This window comes from Danio aesculapii, chromosome 6 (genome assembly GCF_903798145.1).
Source record: "Danio aesculapii chromosome 6, fDanAes4.1, whole genome shotgun sequence".
NCBI classification, from domain to species: domain Eukaryota; kingdom Metazoa; phylum Chordata; class Actinopteri; order Cypriniformes; family Danionidae; genus Danio; species Danio aesculapii.
The window spans coordinates 11,542,858-11,553,289 of record NC_079440.1 but is presented as its reverse complement, the minus strand read 5'-3'; the positions used below and the strand labels follow the sequence as shown (position 1 = coordinate 11,553,289).

The following is a 10,432-nucleotide window of genomic DNA, read 5'->3' as shown; positions in this document are numbered from 1 at the left end:
ACTTGTCAGCAAGCACAGCCTTTATCAAGACAAGTTAAAGCTTAAAAAAATCATAAGATGATCGTTTGCTGATGGTATTCTTTATTTATTTTATTATTAAAGCATAAATTTATCTTGGGTTTGTCATTAGCGACCTTATCTCAGGCCTTGCCCCTAAATGCATTAAAAAAACACTGACTTCAAAACAAAGGATATGCAAAATGGCTGACATTTATAGTTGAAACCAGAAGTTTACATACACTATATAAAAAGGCTCATAACCATTTTAAAAAGGTCAGATGTTAATGTGACTAAACTTTTTCTCTTTTAGGTAAATTAGGATTACCAAATTTGTTTCTGTTATGCCTAATAGCAGAATAATGGGAGAGAGATTTTTTGAGAAATTACTTGAAAGTCATGTTGACATACAATAAGATTTTTATGCCTCTGAAAAAGCTCAGACGACGGTGTCAAGGTTTTGGAAGTTTCTGATTGGCTAATTGACAACATTTGAGTTAATTGGAGGCACAACGGAATAGTATTTAAGGAAAACCTCAAACACACTGCTTCCTTGTGTGACAACATGGGAAAATCAACAAGTCGGAATCAACAAAAAAGCCAGATTACAATTTGCTAAATTACACTGGGGAAAATAATAATTTTTGGAGACATGTCCTGTGGTCTGATAGAACTAAGATTGAACTGTTTGGCCATAATGACCAGTGTTACATTTGAAGGACAAAGGGAAAAGCTTATACAAGCCTAGGAACACCATGCCAACTGTGAAATATGGGGGCGGCAGCATCTTGTTGTGCAGGAGGGACAACAGAGTAAATGTTTTGGAGTGGCCATCACAAAGCCCTGATCTCAATCCTATAGAAAATTTGTGGGCAGAGTTGACAGCCAACAAATTTGACTCAGTTACACCAATTCTGTCAGGAGGAATGGGCTTAAATTCCTTCAAACTAGCTTGTGGAAAGATACCCAAAACATTTGACCAAAGCTATACAGTTTAAAAGCAAAGTTAAAAATATACCAAGGAAATGCATGTAAATATTTCACTGTCTAGAAATTATTTAAAAATTCTCAAAAATAAATTCTCATTATTCTGGCATTTAGCAAATGTAAATCATTTAGGTAATCCTAATGGACCTAAAAAAGTAAATGTTTAGTATGATTTACCATCACACATCTTTTAAAAAATGATTATGTTCCCTTTTTAGAGTGTATGTGTTAGGGAAGCAGACGGACAAGTTAGATGAGTAAATGATGAAAGATGTTTATTACAGTAGCAGAGCACAAAAGGATAACAATGGGGATGTGATTGAAGTTTGGTTGAGCTGATATTCCTTCTTTGGAGCAGGATGGATGACAGACACTGAGGGAGACCGAATGCACACACCAGAGGGCTTGCGGGGAAGACAGACTGACAACACACTCAATATAGACAAGACACCGGGAACACTGGACAGACTGGAACGAAACAGAGATCAGGTAAGTTCAAGAGATTTGATAAATGTGATAGTGACTACCAGGAGGTACTCGCTATGAGTTCGCTTCGTGGGAACGAGATCGGACACTGACTGAAGTGAGGTGTGTGCTTATATAGTGAATAGGAGTGATTGGGTGCAGCTGTGCCTGGTAAATACTCAGGTGAAGGTGCTCGTTGTGTGATGCTGGTGGAAGAGCCTGGCCAATCCGTGACAGTATGTAAACTTCTGGTTTCAGGCCTATAAAACATGTCATTTCTGCAGCACTCTATTGCATCCCCATTTAACATATATATTCTTTCTTTCATTTACGAAATGTAACAGTATCTACCTCTGTCCACTAGATCTTCATTAACTAGTTTTGGCAGTGTTGAGCTGAATGATATCGTGAGCAAAGCTGTTCAGGCCAACAAAATCTGCAGCGATGATGTTAATGCTTTGTTCGTCCGAGCCCGGGTGTTGCTTCTTCACCCAGTCCAGCAACAGAGAGTAAGCCGTCATGGTTTTCTCCTTTAATGAAGATGTGAGATTCCAGAAAATGTTGCACCCATAAAAAGTCAGGTTGAGACCAGCAGCAAACAATCCCTCTGTTATCCAAACAGACGTAAGTAAAGCACAAGTTAACATATCTAACTTAAATATTGACTCAATTGAAACACTTTAAATTATCATATGAGCCATAATCATTAATAAATCAATTTAAATGTATTCTTGTGTACATTCACTTTTAGTAAAGTTTCTATGTAGATTTATGAATCAGACCCTAAATCTGTTCCTAGTGGTGGACAAAGTATTAAGAAAACATTAATAACAATAACAACAAAATATCATTATTATATTGCAATAAAAAGTCGCAGGATGTATTTTATCCTTACTTAGATTATAAACCTGTCTTTTTTGTTGGGATTGGGTAATTTGAATGGGCATTGACAACAGAGTTTGGATCCAAATGCAGGGTTTATTAACGAGAATGTTCAGGCAAGCACCCGTCACAATCAGGAGCAAACAGATGTATGTATAGTCAAATCCAGAGTCGTAGTCTAATACACAGGCAGATGGTCAGATGAACAGAAATAAACAAACAAAACAAAGCGAGGGTCAAAACCACAGCAAGGAAAACACATTGTAACGTTCACGATACTGTACAACAAGACTTAGCAACTTCTGTGTGTTTGTGTGCTGACCTTATATCCATGTAATCAGTTCATGAGCAGCTTCAGCTGTGAGTGTTTGCAATCAGACAGGATCTATGTCAGGTGTGTGAGTGGTGCATGACTGGAGCTTGTAGGTCTTTTGCTGGCAGATTTGTAGTTCTCCAGGGATCTGCATGGGCTAGATCGCTGGTGACTGTGACAACTATTCTGCACTTCTGAATAGCCAGCCTGATCTTATGAGGAAACGTGGCTTTTTTACAATTTGTTAGTTTAGTGGCTAATGAATACAAATTCGTGATCATTTAGTATGATTTTTAAAGGGAGCAACCAAACCCCACCCCTAAAGCCAACTGCCACTGGGTGATAAGCAAATCGTACTAAATTGTATGAAGATCATACAAATTCATATGAATTAGCCACTAAATCAAAAAGTTACGAATTGCCATGAGATAGTGTTAGGATGGCTGTGGTGATTAAATATTTGTATTTAATAATATTTATATGTAACAGTTCTTGTCACGTCATGTGTTGTTGTAACAAGACTTTAGCTCTGCAGGAGCAAGATTGAACACCCCTGACATAGGCTTTAGATGAAAGTGAATTGTTTAAGCCATTTGAACTCACTTGGTCTGCCTGATTGTTTCTTGTTATCGAGGGATGAAATGACCTCAGTGGGGTCTGAATTATTAGCCCACCAGTACTCAATTCCAGGCCACAAAACAGGATCCTCAACATTTCTGTTGTCATAAGAGAGGATAACCTGATAGCCACTTTCCCAGCAGTCCTTGAGTGAAAGCTTCATAAAAAGGGAAAAGTTGAAAAAAATGTAATGGTTAAAACATCGATTGAAGGACTTCTACAAAAAGCTGAGTTCCCTGAATGAATAATTTCTCTCAGCTCTTAACTGCTGAAGAGTGAAGGATGTGATGGATGGTTATCATAAATGATACAGTACAATACGTACCATTCCATTGTCAGGACAGATTTTGGCTTGGAAGTGCTCTTTGAGGAACTTGATCAGGTTTGTGTGTTGTTCAGCTGACATTTCCTTGAAATGTGAGAAAGCAAGGATGACGACCTCCTTAGAGTGCTGTCCTAACCATGTCTTCAGTTCTATCATTGCCTCCTGTGGTGATTTGAAGTCATTGTATTGAAGTATTGCATTTTTTTGCAGAATTCAGAAAAAAATGACAAAGTACTGCTATCAAAACTATAAAAACTATATATATGCAAATATCTATTGACTAATGTTTATTTTCCAAGAAAATGTAATTTTTGATTAAATTCATTCTTGAATAATGATACAGTTATACAATATATACAATTACAAATAACTGCATAACCCCGGCTCATTGGAAATAAGTGCCTCAGCCTCCATTTTTTACGAAACATCAAATACGTTGCTCTGGGTACATTTCATTGCACGTTTCAGATGACAAATCCACTAGAGAACGCAGTCTACATTTTTGCAACTCTGAAATACGTTAAATTGAATATGTTTTGTTGTACATTTCAGATACACGTCCTTCTTGTACACACCCATGAGAAGCCGGGGCTTGTCGTACAGATCACCTTATGGACCATTGACCCTTAAACCCTTCCCTAAACCCAGCCAACCTTGTGTTTGCAAAAGCAACAGTAGGAGAATAGTGGACTACGACCACATAATTTTACCTTGCTTTTTACATTTCTTTCATTTCTTATGTAAAATCATGCTTTACCAGACTCGAATTAGAGTGCTCAGCTTCATGAGGACCACGCCATACAAAGTGAGCTACCAAGTAAACTAATCACGCTAGAACATTTGTCAGTGGGATACGGGTGAGGTAAACATATTTATTTGGTATTTTGCAAAGAACTCTACAAAACTAATCCTTTATTCATCAATAATATATCACTGTAATTATCATTTGTGTAAAAAAGAACACAAGTTGTAAGTGTCATACAGCCGAGTAGTGTTCATTTGAACTGCAGTCAAACAAATGTTGAAGTGGGTTTTTGCGGTTTCACTAAAATGTAGGTTGAAGCTCATTTTTCCAATGAGGCTGTGTTAAATGAATAGTTCAACTAAACATTAAAATTTATTCACCCTTTACTTGTTTCAAAGCTTTATGAGTTTCTTTCATCTGTTGAACACAAAAGATATTTTAAAGAAAGCTGGAAACCTGTAACCGCTGCCTTCCATCGTAGGAAAACAAATAGTGTGGAGGTCTTCATAATATCGTCTTGTGTTCAAGAAAGAAACAAGTAAAGAGTTGAGTAAACAATGACAGAATTGACATTTTTGGGTGAACTATCACTTTAATATATGAATAATACAGCCTTTTGTAAGCCTGTTGAATTCAATTTATGTAAATAACAAAAAATTGAAGCAGGTCAACAACCTTCACAGTCATCGTTGTGTACAATCCATGATAGAAGAAGAAATCGCTGGATTCAGGCTTTCCAGCAACCCGCAGATCAAAATAGCGAATACCAGCATCAAGCTGGTCAGAGATGGTTTTTTCCTGAATGATCAATTGAAAACATAAATACACAGACTGGCTCAAATCACTGACTGTGCGATTATTGTACTTTGATTGGTATTTTACCTGAGTGATGCTCCATTTCTTGATAATGCACCTTAAGCAACCGCAGAATATACAATCCATAGTTTTTAGAAAGTCAGGTTCTAGCACTTGAGAGTCCATGTCTAAGCTGTAGGCCATAGCATCGTGGCTACCTAAAAGAAATGTGTGCTGTTTCAATTTCAGTCTCCTCCTACAAGCCATAAAGTACCTTGTGTTTTTTTCTATAAGATGGAAAGCTTTAATATGTGTATAATCATTTGTAAATCTTACTGTAAATGTCGGTTTATATGTCAGCCAAATGTATAAATGGCAGTGAATTAATCTATTGTTATTAAAGTTGCCATGAAATGGAAGTTAAAATTGTCATTTTCTTCCCATAATATACATCTGCTTGAATCGATGCTTGACTTTGTCTTTTAGTAATCGATCGATAGTTTGAAAATAGGCATTGCAAACAAAATGAAGATATTAACATCTGGACAAAAAGCAGGGCAGAAATGAGACACGCCCTGATATCCCCACCTCTTTATAAATATAAAATAATAAAAGCATTTTTAAATTCATTCTGACTTTAAAACCTGCCAGTTATGTACTGTTGCTTTAGCTATAGTGACTATTGCATACCTGGAATAGCAATATGGCTCAAGGGGCCTGTTGTGAATGTCTCGCTCAATTTGGACATCCAGTCAGCAAAACCTTCCCCTTCAGCCATTCTTCTGCTCTTTCACAATTTTTTAATGATCCTTATACCTTAGGAAAAAACCATCTGATCAATTATAAGCTGCTGATAGAAATGCTTGAAGATAAAAAATAAAAAATTCAAACATGACTATGAATTCTTTAACTGAACATTTGTGGTTTATAGCTATCAAAGCAGACCTTTAAGATAAACATTATCATACCTGTTCTTGTTGAATTGCTCCTCAATTGTAAGTCGCTTTGGACAAAAGCATCTGCTAAATGACTGAATGCAAATGTTTTCGTTCTTTTTATGTGTAACAGTCACCTAATTTTAGTTTGCGTTGTTTTTATATGTAGTTCAGGCAACGCCTTTTCATCAGTTCATTACAAAGTGCTTCATATTCAATGGGTCACTCCCTAGTTTTCTTTCAGTTCCTCTACATTTAGAGACACAGCACATTTAGACCACGCCAACACTGAAGGGGGGCATGGATAGGGTGTGGATTGGACGGGGTAAACGATCTAACCATCTAACGGACCATTCTATTGACTTTCTATTGAGGGAAGCTGCCTTACTGTCGTTCCTGACATTCCAAACTTATTGGAAAAAACGTAAGGAGCCATGCGCCATGGTATACAGCAAACAATCTAAAAACAACAACAACAACAACAATAAACAGAACCAAATTTCTATAAATGACTGAACCGTAAAAGCCAGTCATTTGAGTGAGGATCTTTGCTTGAAGGGATACAGCTGCGGCCGGAAGTTCTTTACTAACTTTACTAACTCAACACTCAACCTTTAACTCAGAGGTTAGTTTTTATAATTATGCACATGGTTAGTTGAACAATTTTAATGAAATTAAATTTTACTCACTTTTTAGAAGTCAACAAATCAGTTTAAAAGCAGTGGGTTTACTCAGTTTTTTAAAAGCAAAGCCATCGTTAGAAAAACACGTTCATTAAAAATTCTGAATAAAACATAGTCTTTCCCTATTGTCCAGTTCCCAACAAATATTCAGAAGAATATCCCAACAAAGCTGCAAAAATAATAATAATTCCAAATAAATGCTTTTTAAAATTAAGCATTTCCATGGTTCCCATAAGCAGTGCAACTGGTTTGAACCACATTAAATTAAAACCCAAAAAGTTAAGGTTACTCAACCCATTTGAGGAAACCGATGGCTTTAAACCACTTGAGTTAAAAAAAACGAATCTGTATGAGTACTGTGAACTTACTCCATTTAAGTTGAAGTAATGAGGTATTTAATTAACTCATTACCTTCAACACTGAGTTCAAAAGTCTTTTCAAATGAGTAGAATTAACTTTCAGTCAATTTTAAGTTAACTACACTCATTTAATTTGATAAAATTGACCGTGGGGTTTCACAGGATGAACAAATCAAAAGACAATTTTTTTCAATATAGCAATATATCATGTTTTTAACTCCTTTGTAAAACCACTTATTCTGCTTTTTTTTTTATTAAATCTAAACTGCTTCACCCTTGACAAACAGTTTTTGTAAATCTCGCCAACTCAGCTAATGCACTTCCTTTAGCACAGTTTTTTTTTTTAATTTAGCAAACGTTGGGAGTTTGCAGCATGGGCAAACAAACTCTTGTTTAGGAAAATGAAAGGCAATATGCAAATGGACCCTAATGTATGAATTAACAACAAAGCAGAAACAAAATGTTCTAAAATTAAACTGTAACAGAATGCATATAATTAAAGGTATTAAACCTTTTTTGTTCTGCATCTTTCTCTGCATGCTTCATCTATATCTTTCTTTAATGTTTATAGTATAAAAGTGTGCAGTTTGTTTGTTTTTTTACTGGATGAGTAATTTTTTCATATCTTCTTCAGCTTGTGTTGAAAGACAACAAACAAAATGAAGGAATCTATACAACCTTTGCACCAGGTTTACTTAGTATCCTCAAAGTCAACATTAAACAAAACCCAATTGCTTTTTCAGTGACTTAAATAATCCTCTTTCTTTTCCTTAAAGATTTTGTTTTGTAAAAGTTACATTTTTGATGATGATGATGGTGATGAAGCCTTAATTTGTCACATACAGTTTTACATACAGCGAAAATGGACCCCCCTGACCATTACACAAACATCACACATTTTAGGGGAAGACAGATCAACAAGAGGTAGCTGTTTTAGAAAGAGGAAATAAGATACATTTGGGAAGAGAGAGGCGAAAAAAAAAAAAAACCCTCTCACGTTGTTCTTGAATTAGGGCAGTGTGAAATCAGGGGGAAATAAAAGCCCCAGCAACCAAGCTCATAAACACATAGACATAAACAGGGGTGTAGATTTAGGGTGGACGGAGGTGATTCGTCCCCACCAATATCCGCTGACCATAGAAATGTCCCCAGAAATCATTTAATCCACTTTAAAATAAATCGCGCGGTCAACATTAACCTTGACTCGCAGGAAAAATCACATTCTCTCATCGAGTCCTCCCACCCCCAAAATGCATATGGACATTTTGATTGGCTGTGCCTTTCCCTGCTATCATGTGAGAGGCTGTGGCTGCCTTTAGATACAAGCAGCTCCAAATGCAATGGATTGTTTTTTCCCGTGCAAGAATAAGGTGTGTTGGGTGACACACACAAGCGAGGATGGTGGCAGCAACATAAACGCAAGTTCGCTACTGAATGAGCTGGACCGGATCGGGGTGGAGTCTGCATTCTCCTTGAGAGACTAGCTGCCGTGTGAGCGCATCGGTCGCACGGTTGAGCTCGCCCGGAATATGAATGGCACGCAGCGATTGCAGCCGCATATGACTCCAGAGAAGCAGACACCGAGCGAGCTGAGACAGGCGGTGAGAGCGTATACCCCCCATACGGTTGATATAAGCCACCGTCACCATGCTGTTCATCCTAACCAGCATGTGTTTCTGCTCCAGCACTGGAAAAAAGTGGCAGAGAGCAAGATAAACTGCCAAAAGCTCCAGGCAGTTGATATGCCAATGCAGGCGGGGTCCTGACCACGAACCCACGGCACTATGCTCGTTGCACACTGTCCCCCAGCCCGTGCTGGAGGCATCTGTCATTACGACAACATGCCTGGATACTAGCCCTAGGGGCACGCCAGCCCGCAGAAAAGCCAGATCCATGCAGGGGCTGAAGCAGGTCGCACACCGGAAGCGCTGCTCGGCGCTGCGACACAGCACGCACATGACAGTTAATAGTATCACACACCAGACGCGGACATTCGCATGATATTTAACATGAAACTAATCAGATGGCACTCTGCGGTGCGGCAGAGAAATGAACAGTGTCCTGAGTCGTGGCTGGGCGCCACGGACAGCCGTCGACTTGCGGCGCTGGTGTGTGTTTCCTAATAGAAACCTATGTTTAGAATTCTGAAATGTAGGGCGCTTCTGGTGTGCGACCTGCTTGAGGGTGCGGTGACACAGCAGAGTGATGAGGAGAGGCACGCAACCATGGTGATCGAATCCAGCTCCAGCCCGAGATAAGCGATTCTCTGCACAGGGCAAAGTTTGCTCTTCTCTCGGTTGACCCGAAACCCCTACTGGTCGATATGCCGAAGCACCCTGTCTCTGTGCATAATCAACTGATCGCGAGAGGAGACTAAAATCAGCCAGTCATTAAGATAGTTAAATATGCGAATGCCCGCGCTTGGTGAAAACCCGCGGAGACAGAGAGAGCCCGAAGGGAAGGACTTTGTATTGCCATGCTCGTCCTTTGATCGCGAACCATAGAAAAGGGCGGTGGCATGGAAGAATGGAGACATGAAAACCTGATAACCTGCACGCTTTGGAAGGGAGTTGGGGTGGACCTCTCCAAGTAGAGTGGCTCACGCACCACCTGGGGAATCGTCTCATATCCCCTGGCCGCTCCGTCATCGAGGGTGGTGAGAGTGGGAGCGCACGAGGACCGGGCAGAAAAAGGTGCCCTCCATGCCTGCGTGAGCTCTCTGTGTACCTCCGGGAAGAAGGGAACAGGGGGTCTGGAGGGCTTCGTCTTCTTCTTCACCCCCACGTAACACCCATCTAAGCCGTCTGGCCACGGTTCTGGGGGACAAGCCATCTCCAGTCCCACAGCCGAAGCAGCCCGGAATAACACGGCTGTCTGATTCCAGATCCGAAACCTTGCTGACAACCCTGGAGGGTGGCAGGGTGTCTGAATCTTCATCGGAGCATGTCAACCCGCCCTCCGATGCAGCGATGAACATCATGTCCCCAGTGTCATCTAATGAGAGCGCGGCCAACCCGGTGGATGGACCAGCGCTCGCACTCTTAGCAGAAACAGAGCGCACGGAAGAGGAGCGAGGGGTCATCGGGTCCGAAGGCGACGGATTAGCCCCCATTGTAACCCTCAGGCCTGCCTGAGTGCTAAGCGCTTGGCGGGGAGCAGCAGGGGTGACTTGCCCTAAAAAGGGCTCGCCGTGACCTCAGTTGTGCAACAGTCAAGCCATCGCAATGCGGGCAAGAACTGTCCGCGAGCACCGCATCAAGTTGGACCCCCAAACATGTGATGCAGTACTCGTGCCTGTCATCCAGGGCGAGGAAACCACCACATCCAG

The 10,432-nt window shown here is 40.0% G+C and overlaps 1 protein-coding gene across 3 annotated transcripts; it reads right to left on the bottom strand.

Annotated features, from left to right (window-relative positions):
* Window positions 1-1,083: 1,083 nt before the first annotated feature.
* LOC130230028 (PI-PLC X domain-containing protein 1-like) lies at window positions 1,084-6,177 on the bottom strand. 3 transcript variants are annotated; one of them, XM_056458966.1, is made up of 8 exons: window positions 6,096-6,177; window positions 5,818-5,943; window positions 5,215-5,345; window positions 5,008-5,130; window positions 3,588-3,749; window positions 3,248-3,419; window positions 1,801-2,056; window positions 1,084-1,709 (listed from the first exon to the last, which is right to left on the bottom strand). In XM_056458966.1, the coding sequence occupies exons 2-7, from the start codon at window positions 5,903-5,905 to the stop codon at window positions 1,821-1,823; spliced, it is 912 nt and encodes a 303-aa protein (XP_056314941.1). In that variant the 5' UTR covers window positions 5,906-5,943; window positions 6,096-6,177; the 3' UTR covers window positions 1,084-1,709; window positions 1,801-1,820. The 3 variants fall into 3 exon arrangements, with proteins under 3 accessions (XP_056314941.1, XP_056314940.1, XP_056314942.1); XM_056458965.1 differs by having other exon boundaries at window positions 1,084-2,056; XM_056458967.1 differs by lacking the exon at window positions 5,008-5,130 and having other exon boundaries at window positions 1,084-2,056.
* Window positions 6,178-10,432: the final 4,255 nt, after the last annotated feature.

Coding starts and splice junctions, on each gene's coding strand:
- LOC130230028 (XM_056458965.1), bottom strand. CDS start 5,905: ATGGCTGAAGGGGAAGGTTTTGCTGACTGGATGTCCAAATTGAGCGAG. Junction 5,346..5,817: donor GAGCCATATTGCTATTCCAG/GTATGCAATAGT, acceptor CATTTCTTTTAG/GTAGCCACGATGCTATGGCC. Junction 3,750..5,007: donor ACACAACGATGACTGTGAAG/GTTGTTGACCTG, acceptor AAATCACCACAG/GAGGCAATGATAGAACTGAA.